The sequence below is a fragment of the Opisthocomus hoazin genome, chromosome Z (assembly GCF_030867145.1).
Source record: "Opisthocomus hoazin isolate bOpiHoa1 chromosome Z, bOpiHoa1.hap1, whole genome shotgun sequence".
NCBI classification, from domain to species: domain Eukaryota; kingdom Metazoa; phylum Chordata; class Aves; order Opisthocomiformes; family Opisthocomidae; genus Opisthocomus; species Opisthocomus hoazin.
In genome coordinates, this window is record NC_134454.1 from 90,745,243 (window position 1) to 90,765,329 (window position 20,087).

Here is a 20,087-nt window from a genome sequence, read left to right on the forward strand (position 1 = left end):
TGCAGCGCCAGGCAGAAACCCCTCCCAGAGCTGGACAGAGAGACAGGCGGAGAAGCAAAGAGCAAGTGAGAAACACCCCTCCGATTACTGACTCGGAGCTCTGCGTGCCAGGGAAATCAAGGAAGTGGCTGCGAGAGGAATCATGGCGTATCGCTCCTACTAACGAGATGCAAAGAGCTGTCTCTCGATTTAGTGCAGCAAGCTGCAGTCAACTGTTGAAGAAAGAGAAAGAAACAGAACCCCCACCTGTAAATGTCAGAATTCCTAGTAAAACCTGACCCAGACCACAGCGGACCAGCAGACAGATCTCCATCTCAGCCGCACAAGCGTAGATGAGGACACCCAGGGCCCTCTCAGAAGAGCGACCGTCTGATTTGCCATTAGGCCTCTGCAATTTAATGAAATGGTGCACACAAGGTAACTGCTACCTAGCAGTTTGCTTTCCAAGGCAAAATATGAAATGTAGCTGCAGTTTTATACCAACATATTTTTAAAATGTGAATAAAGTTTGCAATTCCAGGCATCACTAAAAAAAAAAAAAAAAAAATCAGCAGTGCTGGGTTTTCATACCCTAGCACACGTCTCCTTCACTTTCACATTGCACAAGGATCAGCAGCTCTGCAGAGAACTCTTGGCCTTTCTGTGTTTCCAGTAGTCCAAAACCAGGCCGTTCTGTGATAAAACAAAAATCTTCAAATCCTTATGCCATTTGGTTAAAAAAATATCCTGAGTTTGTTTAAAAAAAAATTTTTTTTGTGCAGTCATTGGGATAAAAATCTTCCCCAGCTGCAGTAAATCAGCTTGTTCCACGAGCACCTCTGAGTTCCGTCACGCCGTTGCCTAGGACTGCATCTAAAGGAGCCCGCTTCTTCCGTATGCTGCGTCCGGAAGCGATGAGATCAGCGTAGCCCCGTTGATGGGAGAAAGCGTAAGCAGAACGACGGCCAGACACCCCGCGGCGAAAAGCACTCTGCCTTCGCTTCCACTGTTGTTCTTCGGCCACGTACTTCTTGCAGTTCTTCTGAATCTTCATGCATGCAAAGACAGGTCAGTTTATGGCTTACAAGGGAAAACAGCTTCTTTGCATTTATTATCTGGGGAAATAACCTGATACTTTTTTACATCCTGAACTGCTTAACAGGAAAGTTCTCTTGTTTCAACTTGATTTTGTTAGAAGCAAGAATATATGCAGTCACACATGACCATTTCAGGAAGACTTACTGTATTCTTTTGAACTTCATTATTTTCATTTATCTCTAAATGCCTTTCACTGAAGTGGACTGAGGGTATGTGATTGAAAGCTATTCCTGTGTTCTCATGCTGACATTTCTTTAATACCTTTTTAAACAAGACTACTGCAATTTTAACTATTTTCATACCCATCTGCTATCTGCCAGCTCAAGGCAAAACAGAAGCAAACAAACCCTGTCCACTATACTGACACATATCAATGGAGCTCCGACGCAGCTCAAATAAAAACCCAAGTCAGGCCATCAGCAGCTTCAGAGTAGGTTTCTGTGGTTTTGCAAAGTCAAGTGCTCAGCCAAGACAAACGATGAAGTAGCCCACACTGAACTGCGTGCTGAGCTTGCACACGTACCTCTGCATCCCACAGAAGCACACAAGGACGGTACTGGGAAGTAAGAACACTTCAAAGTGACACTCTGCCTTGGATGGCACAACGTCACAGCGCCTGTCGTCACCCAGCGAGAAGGCAGGCTCGTCCGGCCTTTGGGAAGCCCCGCTGCCACCCTCCCCGCCCACGGGACCTGAGCCCCATCTCGTGCAGCTCTCCCTGGGGCACAGCCACTTACTGATCTCCAATATTAGCACCAATACCAACTCCTGTAAGTAAATACATGCCAAATTAACTGAAATAGCGTACGACTTTACTCACTCTGTCACTTTCCGAAGGCCAGACTGTCATTGATAAGAAACGCTGTGCCACCACAGGAAGTAAGCAAATAGCAATTGCTAAAATCATGGTCAGCCAGAGGTACGGTTGTCTCAGAGCATTTGGAGCAGTTCCTAGGAATAAAAAGAGCAAAAATTAGTTTATGACATGATCAAGTAAACTAGTTATAAAACACAAATAAGATGCTAGAAGCCACAGCTTCTTTCCTGAGGACCTAACATTCAGGTTCTCTGTTGCATATCACATCATCAAGCTTTTATTCAGAGACTCTACTCTGAAGAGAGCACAACAGGAAAGAATATCATAAAGCACTTCTATTACAACATATCCATATTAATGTCAAAGCCATTTTAAGAATTAAGAGAGGCTGCAAGACAAACGCTTGGCTGACACGCATGGCTTTTGTCCTGCTTCAACGCACGAAAGCAAGAAAAAGTCCTCCGCGTATCGTCAGTATATATGTGGTCTAGAAAGCAAGTGATATTTAGTAGCCAAACACCAATCTCATGGAGATTCTATCAAACTAAGTAGCAATCATACCTTTTACAAACTTCTGAAACGTATAAAGTATTCAGGTAGAAGCAAGTTATAGAAGTAGTCTAAAACATTACTAAAGGTCAGAAGAAAAACATGCTAGAGGCAACTACCCTTTTTCAGCTGGGTTCAGCTTAAGGAGGAGTACGTAAAATTGAGGGGGTTTGTTATTTTGGGGGGGGGATATTTAGATCCAAGGCAACATACGAATCATTTGTCACTAGGAAAATTAGGAAGCACAGTTCTCCTCAGAAAAACATTTCCAGCTGGCTGCTACTTCTATCTCCCTGGACTTCCAGCAAAATTCCAAGGAGCTGCTAACAGCATTTGGCTCTGTCTTACTCTGGGGTTTCACAGAGCAACTTGGCGGACGCATAACCTGCCAGATCATCGCATTCCCTTTATTTTAAGCTGCTACCAATTTTAGCTTAGTTTTCATTTGCACACACCTGCTGCTGGGCAACATCAAGTTCCAGCCCATTTTCCTTGAAAGAAAAGAAATACTCCAATAAAGCAACCTGGCCCCAAACATTAACAAAACCCTTCCCTGGAAGTGAAGTAGTTTTTGACATCACTTCCTTTCACAGGCATCAGGTTCACACCACGACATTTTGGCCGTAGTTCTGCTCAAGTTACAAAGTTCCGTTGCGAGACAGGAACAAGACACAAAACACAAGGACTGACCTGTGAACTGAAAGCCAGAAGGAAAGAGAACATGGATTCCAGCACTGTGGAAGTCAAATGTGATACCGAAGTAAAGTGCAATGCTCCCAAATATTGAAAAAGCATTAACAAAAGTCCAGTAAGATGTATCCAAGCCAATCTGAAAGCAAACAAAAGCTCCAAATTAGTTTATTAATTCAAAATAATACCAACTAGTCTGAAGACTGACAGCATTTTGGTGAAGTCATCTCTAATCCAGTTACACGTCAGTCAGGGAGAGATCATCAACGGAGAAGAGAGAAGGCAAAAAGGGGGAGCTTTTTGCATATTGTCATGTTCTTAGTAAACAAGTTTAGAAACATAACCGGAAGGTGTTTTCAGAGCAACAGAGATCAAGAAGCTAAGCTTACTTGCCTGAAAATTGACGATAAATATAAGAGAAGATGCTGCTGTGACAGCAAATGACTGATAATCTGAAGGTGCTTCTCCATCTTGTCCCATAGTTTTAAGGTAAGCTCCATATGGTATGAAGAAGATTATCAACGAAGTTATAGCTCCATGAAGCAAACTTAAAAAGAATTTCTTGTAGTTAAAAAGTAAATCTTTCTGTCCCAAAACATACAGTCTAGGGAACCGAAGACTCAATTTGTCGCTCACATCCTTAATAAAGGAGGAAAAGAAAAAAAAAAAAAACGTTGCTGCAATTTTTTGTTCTCAGTGTAAGCTCTGAAGACTAAGAAGCTCAACTATACAACGTTCCAAAGGAAATGGCGGATTTCTTTTCCCTTTGCAAATAGCAGGGTGGGCAGCAGACTTTCCACAGAGTAACGCATGCAGCTAGGAAGAACTAAGTCTGGAGGACATCTCTCTAAGCTATTGCATATCCCGTTTCCAGGCTTCTAGATTTTTAGCCCTTATTTGCCAAGCCAAGAACGTCCACAGCTGCACAGCTCTTTACAGCTATGTATTGTGTTGAGTCCTTTCCCTACACGGTCCCTAAGCAGAAGAATGGGGCCATCATTGCTTGCCCTGACTTTAAGTCTCTAACATTTACTCAGCTGCGTGCTTAATTTGGAACTAAATTTGTTTCTCCACTTTTATCACAAAAGAAAGCAGAAACATTGATTTGCCTAATCAGCAGGTAAGTCTTGTATGGAAAAACAAGCAGAGAAGGCCAAAAGCACTTGTCTCACTGAATTAAAACAAATGCCACACACCAAGACTTCCTGTTAAATACAGTCATTCAAAGTTGTGCAGCCCCTCCACCTTCAGCTCAGATGGGTAAGCAAGGAATATCTTTTCCAGTAACAAAGCTGCCCGTTGCTGTGCTGTGGAAATGACGTTATGGCATAGCAGGCACTTAGAAACATTTTTAACAAACATTATTAGCACTAAAGATCTCTGACCCGACCAACTTTGGCTATTTCAGAAACCCTCTCCTCACTGTCTCTTGTTACCTCACACACTGGGAAGAGGAATACATTTTTAAAAACCTAAAAAACAACACGCCCCGCCCCCCTAATGCCTTGCACATACAACAAGGCAACCAGTTTCAGTGTAATTAAAGACTTCATGTTAGACGCCTTTGCATTCATCTGTTGTTAACAACATAGAGAGTACCTGGTCCAGCAAGCCTACTAGCAGAACCGGGAGACTAGAATACAGTACGTTGTACAGCGTGATGAACCAGTCTTCATATGCTGTCTGCAAGAAGAGGAGGAATCTCAGTAGTTAATGATTTCTTTTGAATTACATCTTTTCCTTCCAATTCCTGAGAAAATTCACACATGCTCTACTACAGCATTAAATTAGCTCTCTCAGTGTTTACCCAAAAGGCAAGCAGCACCTTCGCTCAAAGCTCTGTTGAAACTATTTTTAGCCTGTATTAAGCTGCCCCACTCCTTACAAACCATCGGCATTACCTGACCTGAAACACTATCAAAACGAACACCTTGCAGCAGGTGGCAGTCTGATTTACAGCTGCACTTGCGATGAGCACTTGGCACCTCACATACAAGCTTGGGATCCCTGGTTTCTTTTTATGTTCTTTTTTCGCTCTGTCCGAGGCACCCACAGTTTACATCACAGCAAACAGCATTAGCCTCAGGCAGGGCTGCCTGTCTGTAACTGTGGCCCTGACTCTCCATGCAATGACATCTGCCTGTCTTGTGGTTATGCCCCTGGAGACACAGCTCAACTATTAAAGTCCTTTCAACCCTATGTGAACTTCAAACACTGCCAGTTACAACAAGCATGTTTCAAGCCATTCTAGCCAGCAGTTCAGGACGAAAAATTTGGGGTTTGGTTTCCTATTGATGCACCGTCTCACTTCACCTAGGAGTATCTTAAGTAGCAGGGTTGGGAAAGGTCTCCCAAACTGCTATATAACAATCTCTTCCTCCCTTCCTCTCTGTATAACCATGATACTGGCTTTAGCGTTTTGACATCATAACCAACTGCTTAGCTTGCAACTAACTAGCTTAGCAGTTATCACTTATTCTCCTGCAGAAATTATTGATGATAACTTCAGATTCCCATCACTTCCCAGGTTGAGCCTTTGCTGTGCTGCGCTGACAAAAAGGAAGATCTGCTTGTTAATATTACACGAGCGTGCCTTCTTACCTGGGCAGAAAAGCCATTAAAGAATGAATACCAGATGTGGACTAGTGTAAAAGCAAAGTTTTTGTAGAAAAAATATCTCAAGAACTTGCACATCCTAATGTAAGACCATCGTCCGTGGACCAGCAGCAGTCTCTGGAGGTAGCGGAATTGCCCAAAAGAGTAGTCACTTGACATGACGGCTTGCATCCCTTCTTGGCCACTGATTCCAACTCCAATGTGGGCAGCTAAGTTAATGAAACAAACACCACACACTACATTGAACAAAGGGAGAGGAACAACACGACTGAGGGCAAGCCTTCTACCAGTTCCTATTCTCTGCTTCAGGTTCTTCTGCCCTATTTTATTTCTGCATACAGCACAAAGGCTGCATTAACAGCTAACACAACAGCACACAGGCCCTTCCTCGCCCCGCTATTTACTGCTCATGTCTCCACCGTTGCTTGGATTCTCTCTCAGTGCTTGTTCCATCCGAATGGACACCGGGCAGTTTGACCAAGGGAGAACTGAGCAATGAGAGAGAGCAAGCAAACCCCTGAACAGACTGGCCAGGCAGTTTACAAATGCACTCCTAACATAGACCATACCCCAGAAGTTTCTTTCTCAGTGGGATGTCTCACGAAGCGGTCCGAAGAGCACCAGTTGCAATACAGCATGGCTAATGCCTCCAAGCAAGGGGCAGCTAAGCCATTGCTGGGTTCTTTATATTATACTTCTGTAACCCACAACATGATAACAGATATAATTCAAGTCCCTTCTCAGGGAATATTTACACAAAGAGCTAATATGTATCAGCAAAACCCACTAACCATTTCATAGAGGAGTGCCTCGGAAAGGGAAAGCACAGGCATAGAAGCTAACAAAACTCAAGTAACATTAACGTGGGCAATGAAATAGGTGGTAGAGTCTTCTGAACAAAGAGCAATAGTGAAGAGACTGCAGAGAACGCCCAGAAGAGGTCCTTCCTACTCAGAGAAGTCTTACAGCTGCCTTACTTTTAATCATGTTTACATCATTGGCACCGTCCCCAATAGCCAGAGTAATAGCTTTCTTGTATCTCTTCACAAGCTCGACCACCATGGCTTTCTGCTTTGGAGTCACACGACAGCAGATCACAGCCCTGCATTCACAGGCCAGATCAACAAAGTTCTGCTGCTGCTGCTCTTTGTAAGCTTCAGCCCTTCTCCTCTTCTCAGCTTGCTTCTTCTTCTCTTCTGCTGTTCTGGGGAATTTCAGTTTAAGTTTCTTTTTCTTCTTTTTCTTCTCTAGCAGGATTTCATTCTGTGTAACAAAAAATATTTTACGTTCCCTTCTACACTATTTCAAGTATTTCCAAGTACTGCCTATACAACACATTTAACTTTCTTACGTTCCCATCACCCATTTATAGCATTTTAATAAAATGCTCATGCAGAGGAGTGAACAAAGAGCCACAGAAACAATGAAAAGAACATACATGGTGAGATTAACAAAAGCAAAATGCTTGTATTTAGTGTCACAGCATCTCTTGCAGAGTTTAAAGGGATATTTCTTCTGACGGGAACTAATTCCCTTTTGAAAACATTCTGGCATTTAAACTTCCCTCTCTGCTATTTCCCCGTGTCCTAAAGGACCATGCCCAACACATGTGGAAGTGTCCTGTAAATACCTGGGTTAGCTCTGGGGCCGTTCAGCTCAAGTAGCGGGTAACAGAGACCCGCAATTTTATCTGATGCTCCTGCTAGATTACCTTTAGGCATCCCCAGCTTGCTTCACATGCCTTAGACACAGATGTGCATTTCTTTACACAACATCAAGGTTTAGGGCTGGAATGCTGAAACATTGCAGATGGTCCTTCGCTGTTCACTGGGCTTTCTCCTTTGCAGGTGTCTGTAAGAACAGCCTGCCAACAGGGTGGGCAGCAGTCACTGAATTACTGCTAGCCACCTCTCTGCTAAAAGCTCTTTCCTGCTGTCTAAGCTCCTGTGAGAACACTATATTGCAGGACTGAGCAGGAAGCTTGTCTTTTGTTTCTATCCTTTCACTCCCGTCTCTCACTTTAAGCACAATTTCTATGCCTATACTAGAGCCATACATCCTGTAGTGCTGGCAGTCATCTCCTCCTCATTTCTTTTTCCTCCCCTCATGGAGAATAAACACCCTGAAAATCAGACTGTGCTTTTGTAGAGGCTTGGCTTTACTTTGATGGCAGCTTCCAGGGTGATTTGAAAGGCCCAAGATGTTCCTTGAGCACTACATTCAACCTTCAAAACCAAAATGATTGCTGAACATGAATATCAAACACTTGCGTTCAACTGGTGGCACAACGGCCAAATAATTTTCATTAACTGGTTTAGCAAAACAGACAAATGAACAGAGTCCTCAGTGAAGGACACTGTGACTTGGCGGTATCCCCAACATCTCAAATACACAGGCAAACTTCTTTCGTACATACCAACCAGGAGCCAGTGATTATTAAAGCACAATCTCTACTACCCTGAAAGAAGGGCTCCTTCATTCTTAGGGAGGAATGTATACTTGATCCAGCTCTGTTCCTCTGGTTTTCCAACCTAGTTTGAAGAAGAGCACTGGAAAGAGAGGTGGACACTATTACAGAAAAATTGAGTATAACCTTTAAGCTAGATCAGGCCTAGATTGAAAGTCTGCAGGAAAGAAATGCAGTATATCCTGCAAGGACTCTCTGTGCCATATATTAAGTGATGTTCTAGGCAGTGCTAGAGCAACAGCGAAAGGAGGACCACACTGGTTTGATATCCTTGCTGTTTTGCAAATAAGGAAAAATGACTCAGGAATAGTTGTGACACTGTTTCAAGGCCCTAGTTCTTCTCCCAGCCCCATTTTGTTTTTCCTTGGGTCTAACCATTTCGACAAATTCTTTATGACTAAGTGCTGAATACCTTGTTTTTAGTCTGTACTGCATATAGGAGCATGGGCTGGGGTGGAAAACCAGCTGGGGCAATGCTGGAGTTCAGGGACAGGTAGCAAGAGCAAAACCCAGTAACTACTCAAGGTTTGGACTAGGGAGAGACCTGCTTAGCCCACTGCAGGTGGGCTCCAGACTTGTCTGAAGTACAAGACGAATATAATGTCGACAGTTGTTGACCTAGAACATATAACCTCCTGCAAATAAGGTATCACCACCTCTACCCACAATTAAGAGGCTGTCTTGTAAAATTACAATTCCATAAAAAGCAAAGAAACAGACAAAGTACAGCCGAAAAACTGCCCAGAAATACTGTTCTGTCATTGAAGAGTCACTGTGGGTTAAATCAATGTTACTGATGAGTTAATTTTAAAAACTGAACATTCATAATGCCCACAAACAAATCCTTTGTGCTTTTCACTTGCCTGATATCTTCTCCGTAGCAGATTGTTGTTTCATCTGTTAAGAGTTCACAAGAAAATCCAATATTTTCAGCAGTTTCTACAATGAAAAATAAGAGAAGAAAGTATTTACTTAAAGCTCCGTCATGAGTATTGGTTGGGAGCAGCCAGAAGTACCTGAAGTCTTTTTGAGTAATTTTTGAAGTTATGTTTCAGTATGAGAAGTTCCTTTTCATTACCACAATGTGGATGAATAGGAAAAAAAAAAAATATCATACATGGCACAGAGAAGCTGGGGGAATGCTTGTTAATTCTTTGTCATACAACAGCTGCGTGGCAATGAAGGCGCAGTGGGTGATGGATTTAAAGTTGACAACAGGGAATTATATTTCCTAGGAAGTGTACATTACTGTGGTGGAATGCCTTGTCACAAGATATTTTGAAGGCAAAAACATGAGTGACCTGGAAAAGTCTATCAGCCAATTCGTGGAAGAAAGATCTACCAACTTGATGATGGGGGTGCTGCCGCCATGTCAGAGAGCAAGACTCAGTCACAGGGTGTGCCACACTATCTTGCCCTGTTCTTACTCTGGATTCCTTGAACCCCAACTGTTGCCACCATCAGAGCTGCTGGTCAGGCTGCATCTCCATCCAGGCCACTCTTACTTACAAATTTAATGCCAGATTTTTAGCTGACTTTACAAAATGTGTTGCCAGACTGCAGACTAGCAACTACCAAAAGAAAAGCAAATCAGTTTGTCAGCAGCACTTGCGATTCTTTGAAAAGTAAATTTTCACCATAAAAAGATAAGTTTTGGTACCTGCCCTCAGAGCCAAGCACACCTGGTGTTAAAAGTAAGTGGTCTTGCATTTGCTTTGCACTGGGAAAAGTGGTAGCTGGATATTCCCCTGGATTTTTGGTAGCAAGATTGTTCCAAAATCAGTCATCTAGGCTAATCTGTTGGAGGAACAGAAGTTACACAGGAGCCTACCCAGTAACTCTGGACTGGGAACAGCTGGCACGAAATTCTGCACTTTTTAGAAATTCCCCCAGTTTCGATTTAAATGGAGTTTCATACTAAGCTTCTCTAGAAACTTATGCTTTATTTCTAGGCTGCATTTGTCCCAGTTCACATTCTAGCCCTTATCCTGTTTTCACTAGCTCTTTGGCTGTAAGTAAACCCACCTTTTTTGTCACCAGTAAGCACCCAGATTTTAATGTCTGCTTTTGAAAGTCTGGAAATAGTTTCTGGAACTCCATCCTGTAGCTTGTCTTCAATAGCTGTTGCACCAAGGAGCTGGAAAATATTTAAAATACAGGTATTTAGTAGGATAAATACGCACAGAAAAGTGATTAATTTTCAATAGAGAATGAAATATTCTGGATATGTCTTCAAGCCAAGGTACAGCTCAAGCTAAGAATTCAGTAAAGACAAACTCTTGCATATAGAAGTGACCACACCGAAATACATGTACTAAAATACATTTCCCTTTGTTCTATTAAACTCTGAAATTTGGCACAGCTTTAAGGGCAATAAAATACTGAAAAATTCTAAATCAAGATGTCCCAATAAGCAAGGAAAATTTATTTTCAGAGAGATAAGTTTCTGCTTATATAAGAACAAAAGTACACCAAAAATTTAAAGCTTGACTTACAATCAAGTTTTTTTCTATTTCCTCATATACTTTGTCCAGAGCTTCATCACGATTAGCTGTAGCTACACTGGCCTCCAAAAACTTTTTATTCCATGCTTCAAATTCATCACGACTAATGTCTCTATAGCACAGGCAGAGTGTCCTAAGAGTTTCATTCGCAAAAATCTGAAAAATAATTGAATAAAACCATATCCACAAACCAAAACTCTTCACTTGCAATCCGAACGTAAGATCATAAGCATTTGCTAAGTCTGACAGAACAAATCTGACCGCGCAATTAGTCCTGGGCATTTCAGAAATGCCCCAAATTAAATTATAGCTGACAAGAGGTGACAAACAGAACAGAGTGATCTGGAATACTGATAACTATGGAAAAAAAAACAAACATGTAGGCAAAATTTAAGTTAACTTCTCATGAAAAGACAATGAATGCATTTTTAAGAACATGCATGAAAACTTCTGTTGCTTTGATTATTTCTCAGGTTTGGGATGACGAGTAGAACCAATTAGAGGTCTGCATTTGTTTTAATAGCTTAGGAAAAGGAAATTAATAAAATTATAAAACGAAAGAAATTAATTTTAATTTTAAAACAGCATATAGAATGCAAACTTACATATAGTGCTTCTTCTGTAGCTTCTCTCTTTAGATTCCTTGGGTGCAACCGTTCATAAATTACTGTATCAGCTCCCTTACAATATAGCCTTATATTTCCACATGATTCTCTTACTGTGAAGTAAAATACGAGAGGTGGGACAAAATGTTAGAGTACATTTAAATAAAGGAATAGTTTCAGATTAGATTTTTCAGTCTACTGCTCTTAAGTACCAAACCTACACGATCATGTTTCTTCTCCATCATCTCTGTTCTTGTTCAGTTAAGTAACCTGGTGGACAAGTGCATTTCCTCTTCTCTTTCATGACAGGCAAGGACATTTAAAAACTCCCAAAGATTATGTTTTTGATAATGGTTCATACAGTATTAATATCTCACTTGCCCATAGGAGCTGGGAAGAGACGTACGCTAGAGGTACGATGCACCATAATTACAGCCTTAAAAACAACAGATCTCTAACTGATTCAAGACTGACTTCTTTAAAGATTGTTAAAATCAAAACTGAAGAGCTATTTATACCTCAGCCTGCATACCTAGTGTTCCAATAGCTAGAGGAACAGGCAACTTGCTTGTTCTCTGGGGGAAAAAGGGAATAAATCATCTTTACAGCATTTCTTCAAGCTTCTACTAAAGGGACCTAAGATTGTCTTCAGGAGAGGCCACGTCTGAACACCAGGACTGTCTAGTGGACACGTTTACCTAATTACAAAGCCTCTCTTTTGCTATCCAGAGCTATGTGGATTCAAATCTATCATAGGACTGTGTGTTACACAGCTGTAATTCTTGACTTCAAACAACTTCCCTTGCACACACTTTTTCACCCATGAAATAGAAGTGATCTTTTCTATAAAGGTCGGTTCAATCAGCTCACCAATGACAGACATCCGTTTTCTGTCACTGTTGAAATCCAAGATAGCAAGGACGTCGTAAGTTCTTTCAATCCCCATTTCACTTACAGTGATGGTATTTTGTGTTCGTGAAAGAAAAACATAGCCGAAGTTTCTGGCTGCCGTAACCAGGGCCCCCTCGTCTGGGGAAGCTGCTTGGTAATTGAGCTGACCTATATCGTGCAAACAGCAAAAAGAAGAGAAAGCCAGGGTATACCTGAGCGTTACAGGGGCCCTAGGACACCAAACACCCATTCTTTAGAGTGACTGAGGGCTGGACATGCCAAGTCCTTTCTCGTTCTGAAGTGGGGTCTAACACACTGCTGCAGCACCTGACAGCAGTGCACACAGAGGAGAGGGACTAGGGACACCCCGTGCTTTTTCTTACATGTGGTTTCCAAACAGGGTAAGTCACTGAACCCTCTTCCCTCCAGGTGTAAAAGCAAAAACTGTAATTTCTCTCTCTCAAAACAAATTTAACTTAAATATCTTAATTTCTCAATACATTCATTGAAGTATTTTCAAAGGAAGCTCCAAAAGACAAATCCTTGGCCACAGACACCAATACAGTGTAGTGGAAACAGTCCCAAAAACATTAGCAGGAAGACCAGGAAAGGACAGGAGACTGCCGGTTTCAGAGAGATCTCACAATGATGGGAGTAAAGCAGTATCACTCTTCAATGTTTTAATTGAACCTTCCAACCTTATTTTTCACATTCATGAATTCTTCAATAGCCATTTCACCTCTAAATTTAGTTTGTCACATTTTTTGTTATTCATTTTGGTTATTTACTGCCAATACTCTTAGGACAGACATACACGATTTGTATCCATCTACAGGGCTATGCTTCAAGAACTAAGAGCATGAAACCCTCATGCTGAAAACACTTGTTTTTCCACACTGAAAACAAGTGTCCAAGGGTGTTTGTACTTTCACATATGTATGTGGAACCAGAGACTATGCTAGTGTCATTATGATTTTCTCTGTGGTTTATGCTTTAGAGTTTTTAAAGATGTGTTTGAACAAAGAGAAGACCTGTAACATCAAAACACAAGACCTCTGTATAAACTGTTCCCCTGCCTTTCTAAATCTGCTGTTATTTAAGATGTGCATTTGCCACAAATGTAACTGTCATAAAGACAGCCCTCCTTCCATAAAAGGTCAGATAAGTTCAGCACAGGGAATGGCACTGGCTCTTGCTTTTGTTTGATTTAAAAGAGCAGCCTAGCATGCCTTCTCACTTATGGGATCAGCATTAGTTTTGATCTCTCCCTTGTGCAACTGGATGTGCATTGTTGTTTCCCCTTACGCAAAAAAAAAACAAAACCAACCAAACCAACCCACAAACACACTCACCATCAGAAGTGTCAGCCATGACTGTGTGACAAATGGCAAGCACAGAAAGGAATTTCTGAATTTCTGGCTCCTTTCCCAATTTTATTTGCTCTATCAGATAGTGATCATAGAATGAGAACTTCTCATCTGCATACATGTTCCAGCTGAAATCTACTTGCTGCTTAGAAAACAGAAGAGAGAGTTTGAGTTATCTCATGTGCAATTGCTTTGTGCCTGCCAGCAACTCTTCATACTTTGGCAAGGGAAGGTTCCCTGTTCTACAGACCACAGGGCCTTCAGCGCCAGATTGCACCAACCTACCTCTGGGTGGCTCTGAAGCTGCCCTGCTCCATCCCGGCAGTCTCCTGCAATGCAAGCACCATCAGTTAGAAGGCACAGGACAGAGTAACAAAGTGTTTACAACTCATTCACAAAGCAAAAAATACAGAGAATATCTACTGCACTGGAATAGCTCAGATTCTAAAAAAGCAAGTTCTTTCACAGCCACAGTACCTTTGTATACTAGTGACACCAAAGCAAATATAAGAAAAAAGCACGCGGGAGAATTGTCATGAAGCATCCGGGTTGCCTTAACACAGCTTTCACTGTCAGAAATTCCCCATCTCTCATCAGAGGGAGGATGTTTAAAAACCACATGGCAATAGCATGCTGCATTCTTCATTATTTGAAACGGCCAAGTAACAGTTTTGGAGCATGTATGTCGTGTATTCTAAATACTGAAATCCAGACACAACTGGAAATGGAACTAACACAAAATGAAAAACTGCTGTTCTTATTAAAATGTTCTTATTTGCTTCTAGATTAATTTTGTCCCTGAAGCATTTCTACCAGAAGTAAAGTATTCTGTAAAACACTAATTTCTGACTTTTCTACTGGGAAGTTCCCACTCAGGTCCATCAGTTTCCCCTTTTTAAAGGGGAAAACGGTGGGAAAACCCCAACAATTCCATTTTACTGGAGCTTTGTGCAATGCCAGGGCTAAACTGTGGAAGTTCAGTAGAAACTAAAAAGACTCATATGCACCTGATATCAAAAAAGCATTAAAATTCATTTGTGTGGACTGGTCAGAGGCTGCCAGCTGTGCTATTCAGGGACTTGCAGGGTCTTCCCCCTGTGGTGCTGTCACAAACTGGAGCTCCTGTGCTAGCCATTGTTTTCACTACAGGGCCCAGCAGCGTGGCACAGACTTACCGTATCTTTGGCCGTTTATGCAACATTTTTTAAATGTCATGATGTTCTGCGTAAGCGTCCCCGTCTTGTCAGAGAAGATGTAGTGGATCTGCCCCAGCTGCTCGTTCAGCGTGGTGGTTCTGGCCTTCGCGGCCGTGTCCTTCTCAGGGTAATACATTTGCAGGTCCCAGTTTATAAAATAGCTTTGGCCCAAACGAATTACTTCGACACTAAATGGAATAAAATCAATTTTCTCACTCCCAGCTGCATCTCATGTTTCAAAATAATAACATATTATCAGGCCCAGGGGACTGTATTTTCCAGGACTCAAATTGCGTACATAGCCCAAGAGCTTAAGACAAAACAATTACATTTACCAGCACATTACAGAGTGCCATCACCCCCACACAGGCCACTCAAACTGATGTCGGACAACACAGCTCAGCTTCAACACCACCACAGTAACTGGGGAAAAGCCTTTACGGCCTTATCAAGCCAGAAGTATTGATGGTGCTGCTTCCGTAACAAACACAAATCCCACTTGGGAATAGCATTTTAAGTACAGTTTGGAGAAGAGCAGGTAGGAGGCTGGATGACTCCAGGTTTGTCAAAGGCAAAATTATTCATACTTCATGGAGCAGTAAGGCCTCTCTTTGAGAATAAATCTGGAAAAATTTTTTTTGCATTTTATTTCTTTTTCAAGTAGTTTCCTTCACCCACTGTGACTGCAGAATTAGATTGAGAAGTTAAATACCGGTAGGATCACGTCTCCAGCTTTGTCAGAGATCACTGCTTAAGAGAATTTTTTCCTTAGTCAAAGTATAGAGCAGATACGCTTAATACTGTTAAGAAAAGCCAGATATGTTTAAATCCTAAGTCAAAGATCCTTGAGTGACGATTTGATATGAAAGCAATACAGATCAGTTTCTCGTAAAATCTCACTGAAGAGGGTGAGTGTATCCAATGTCTTTTCGGTAAGACAGAGAATTAATATGCTTTCCCGTCCAATGTGAAGCTGCGTTTGTTGCCACCAATGGGAAATCAAGTCCATTCACCATTAGTCCCCAGGTAGTTCAACCCTATCACCAGTTCAGCTTTAAAGGCCAAGGTATTTACCTACCTCACATAGAGGGAAATGGGAACCATGGTGTTCAGAACAATGATGTATCCCCAAAAGTTAAGAAAGCCACGATATGGAGGACTGAAGTCTTGTGCATCGTAGAGGTACCAAGACGAGTTGCCGATCTGCTGCTCCCAGTAAGTGTGTCCAATGGCAAGGCCAGCCGACAGCAGGATGAGGACGACAAAAATCTACAGCGTACACAGAGAGGCCTGTGACACTTCAGAAATATCTGCTCGACTTACACCCCAAATCTCCATGTTCAAAATAGACTATTACATGTATTTTTAAGAAAGAAGGGGAGCAAACCTTTCCCACAAAATGGTCTCTTCAGATAATCTGGGTTCTAGTTTTTGTCTATTCCCCAAGCATCATCTTCATGTTTTTACATCTACTTAAGCAGGCAGCAAATAGGGCACATGAACGTGCTCAGACCAGAGGCAGAATGTGCTGAGATAAGTGCCCCTGCCTGCCAACAGGCCAGCTCCTCTCTCCTCTCTGCCCATCCCAGGGAATCACACTCAGTGGAGTGCGGGGTGTAGCACAGCCAGTATTCCTCACACGCACACCCCATGGGTGCTGCCCAAGGACAAACACCGCGAGCGTTGAACCTGTCAGGCTGAACGGGCCTCTGAACCAGGAGCGGGTCCTCAGGTCTCCCTCCAGCACTTCAGTGCAGACAAGCAGAGCACCTGCCCACCGCTCCTGAAGCACTTTTCCGCATCGCGTAGGCTGCCCTACACCTGCAGTTTAGGGTCACGGATTCCACCAGCAGCGAGGCACCTTTCTAGATTTCCTCCTACTTCATCTCAACTCGTCAGGGCAAAACACGACTGTAAACACGCCATTACCCCAAAAGAAAAAAAAGTTTCCTGAATTTGCATTCACTCTATTCACTTAAAAATGAAGTCAAACGTCTGAATTTTAAACAAAAAGGCTTACAGTATAAACCATGTAATTCATAAGGGAGTCAATTTTTGTCCTTTTAAATCTCGTCTTTCCACTATTTTTCATTATTTTTGTATCAGCACCTAAAAATAAAGGAAAAAAAAAAGGGAAGATACATTATACAAACAAGTGCTAGTATTACTATTTTACAAAACTGGGATATAAAATACAGCCAATGTTTATAAGATAAAGATGACAATTCACTCTATAGCACATGCTTTTAGTTGGTAAATATTACACATGTTCAATTCATAAATACCTGCAAATATGACCACTCCATGGCAGAAGTCTGTATTCCTGATTTTACATCCACGTAATAAAATCTTATCAGCATCCAGTGAATAACTCATGTTTCTCCAGAATAATGTTCCGGCAAACTTATCCAGTCGGTTATTAGGTTCTTCACATTCAATCAGACCTTAAAAAAATTTGGAGGAGAATATGGGTAATATACAACAGTTAAATAAAAATGCATGGATTTGTACCCGCCACAGAAGTAGTTCTACTTCATGAGGCTGGTTCTTCAGGAAAACGAGCATCCTGAATAAACAATTTCTTTGAAATTTAGGGTGTATGGATATTCAGCGCAAATATTCCTGAACCAGACTCCGTGTCTTTGTGGGAAGCCTCTCCTTCCATATAAATTTGCTCAAGAGACATTCTTTAAAAGAACAAACTTTTTACATCTGCAACATCCCTTGGCAAACTGTGAACTTTAGCTTAACTATGTATTGTGTGAAAAAGCACCTCCCTGCTGTCTATTTTGAATGTCAGTTGCTCATTTCACTTCATGTTCCTCAGTTGTCATACTGGAGGAAACCAGGAACAGTCCCTACTTGCTTACTTCTCCGCGTCTCTCAGTAAGAGGAGGGATTCCTGCCCTTCAAGTTTCCACAACATGAAGAGAAAGCAGCTAGATCATAATGATAAATATGAAAAGGACAATAGAAGATTATTTTCCAGATCCAATCCCAACAGCAAACATACTTTTTTTCCAAAGAAAACAGGCAAACACTAATAGAGGGCTCCAGCATGTCTACTCAGCATGCCGTAGCTCATTCATGGCACAGGTCTCGTCTCCAGACAGACCATGTTCTGCTCAGCAGCAGAGTTTCCTTTGCGCAACTTGCTTACCCTGCCTTGTGACAAAAGCCAGAAAGCCACTAATTCCAGAATCACAAGCACCACTGGCAACACTTCCATCCCCACCCATGTTTTCTTTACTTGCACTGTAAACTGCCTGAGCAACATTTGAAGAGTTGTAAGAATATAACTGTACAAACCATTGAAGTCTGCCATTGCACTTTCTTCTTGAAGGTATCTGTGTGTTACCTCAAGTGACATTTTGAATTTTAAGTTAGTCTCACTAAGAAGAAAGCATAAAAAGGTCATTTATTAAAACCATGGATACGGGAAAGAAGTCAGAACAAAATTAAATTAAGCAAATCAATATCCCATAGGTACCAGCCCCCTACTTGGAGGCAATGGCAAAGCCACACATTTGCATGGATACGAAGCATTCATGAACCGCGTGACTAGCTCTTACACTGGCTGCTTTTCTTCACAAGTGAAACCTTACCCCTTTACCTCTGCCCACTGTAGGTAAGTGAAGCTTCTCACAATCATTGTTTTACCAACGCAATAGTAAAGTTTGAAGTAATGGTTATTTGAAAGCCATATTTAATGACTGCTGCTGTTAAAAGCTCCAATAGAGAACAAACTTTTCGCACCACAAACAGATCCTTGTTTTGCGTGATGTTATAAGTTATAGTTTTTAAGATCACTAAAGGTCGAATGAGGAATACACTGCTCATTCAGAAAAACTAATATTTCATCTCATTAGGTGAAGTCTGTATTATTACAGACTTCTAAAAGAATTCAGCACAAGCTTTCTGGACAACATGAACTAAAACAACATTTACAAGGCAACGTGACAGGGACAGTAGGATTTATGCTACCTAAGCAGTTTCTATGAAAAACTTCCACAGAAAAAGATGTATTTTTGTTTTCCAACTCTGACAGTGAATAAGAAGAGTTTAAAATAATAGAAAAGTCCAGGTTGGAAGAGACCTCTGGTAATCAACAGTCGAACCTCCTGCTGGAAGCAGGACCTTAGATAAGGTTATTCAGGGCCTTGTCAAGCCAAGCCTTGACTGTTTCCAGTGGGAGAAATTCCACCACTTCCCTGGTAACATATTCCAATGGTAAAAGTTATCCACCGTGAAAACAATTAGTCTTGAACGCAGACAAAACTTGCTCTGAAGCAACTTGTATCCACTGCTTCTTGTCCTGTCAGTGTGCACCCTCGTGAGGAGAGCATCTTCTCTGTCACTACCTTGGAGATAGTGGAAGACTGATTAAATCCTGTTTCTCTTCTCCAGGCTGAACAAATCCAAGTCCTTCACCCCTTCTTCATATGTCATGCTCTCCAACGCTTAAGGCATCTTTGTGGCACTCCAGTGGACCCTCACCAATTTTTAATAATCCTTGAATTATGGGAATCAAAAACTGCACACAGTTTTGCAGGTGTGGCTTAAGAAGTGACTAGTAGAGTCTGAAATACACACTGCTTGCTCTTTTACCAGTAAGCCAAAACTAAATCCAAGAAATCCTTAAACAGAGCCTTACCCATCTAGTTCAGCTGTCTCTACGTAGCAGAGACTGTTTGGTTCTGAGCTGGATAGCAGCAAAATGTCAGCCTAGAAAAACAAATAAATAAGCAACAAATAAATCCAAGTCAACTTTCATGCAGAACTCTGCAGAAACATAAAACAATTATATCTCAAGCACTTACAGGAATGAAAGTATTTTTCTTCAGACGAATGATATCACCAACTTTAATATCTTTCCATTTTGTGATTTTGAACCTAGTATCAAGATAGTTTAATAATTATTACTATTTAATCTAGAACACTATGCACACTATAAATCTTGAAATACTGAACTTTCCTTAGTACAAAAGTATTACATCTTGGTAAAGTGTGTTTTCTTCTTTTTGGAAATGGCAATTTAGTTGGGGGTCTGTAACTTAGAAGTCAACCTACCTCTTCTCTCCCCTCTTCACCTATATATGGATTTCTGTCCTTCTCTCCAAAGAAGTTGCCCTTAGCACAGACGTAGTGCCACAGAATTAAGTTTAAATTACTCCTTTTGGCAATTCTCTTCCATTTTCAATTAAGTTTTCACACAGACATGTAGAACAGTAGACAACAAAAAGCTGAACTTTCCCTACCATCGACGGGTTAAGATCTGTGATGAAACTTCGTAACAAGGCAACGAACA

At 41.5% G+C, this 20,087-nt stretch overlaps 1 protein-coding gene across 1 annotated transcript in view; it reads right to left on the reverse strand.

The window, feature by feature from the left end:
* Window positions 1-523: 523 nt before the first annotated feature.
* Window positions 524-20,087, reverse strand: part of LOC142358790 (phospholipid-transporting ATPase IC-like) — a 35,801-nt gene continuing 16,237 nt past the window's right edge. The window contains exons 7-28 of the mRNA XM_075410522.1: window positions 19,600-19,672; window positions 19,434-19,504; window positions 18,089-18,171; window positions 17,065-17,223; window positions 16,800-16,888; window positions 15,858-16,048; window positions 14,759-14,967; window positions 13,869-13,912; window positions 13,569-13,728; window positions 12,196-12,384; window positions 11,326-11,438; window positions 10,712-10,876; window positions 10,242-10,353; window positions 9,080-9,155; window positions 8,166-8,298; window positions 6,727-7,012; window positions 5,735-5,958; window positions 4,733-4,816; window positions 3,527-3,772; window positions 3,134-3,272; window positions 1,898-2,028; window positions 524-1,027 (exon numbers count right to left, since the gene is read on the reverse strand). Of these exons, the coding sequence (XP_075266637.1) occupies window positions 797-1,027; window positions 1,898-2,028; window positions 3,134-3,272; window positions 3,527-3,772; window positions 4,733-4,816; window positions 5,735-5,958; window positions 6,727-7,012; window positions 8,166-8,298; window positions 9,080-9,155; window positions 10,242-10,353; window positions 10,712-10,876; window positions 11,326-11,438; window positions 12,196-12,384; window positions 13,569-13,728; window positions 13,869-13,912; window positions 14,759-14,967; window positions 15,858-16,048; window positions 16,800-16,888; window positions 17,065-17,223; window positions 18,089-18,171; window positions 19,434-19,504; window positions 19,600-19,672 (3,208 nt within the window). The 3' untranslated portion in view covers window positions 524-796. The remainder of the gene's footprint in view (window positions 1,028-1,897; window positions 2,029-3,133; window positions 3,273-3,526; window positions 3,773-4,732; window positions 4,817-5,734; window positions 5,959-6,726; window positions 7,013-8,165; window positions 8,299-9,079; window positions 9,156-10,241; window positions 10,354-10,711; window positions 10,877-11,325; window positions 11,439-12,195; window positions 12,385-13,568; window positions 13,729-13,868; window positions 13,913-14,758; window positions 14,968-15,857; window positions 16,049-16,799; window positions 16,889-17,064; window positions 17,224-18,088; window positions 18,172-19,433; window positions 19,505-19,599; window positions 19,673-20,087) is intronic.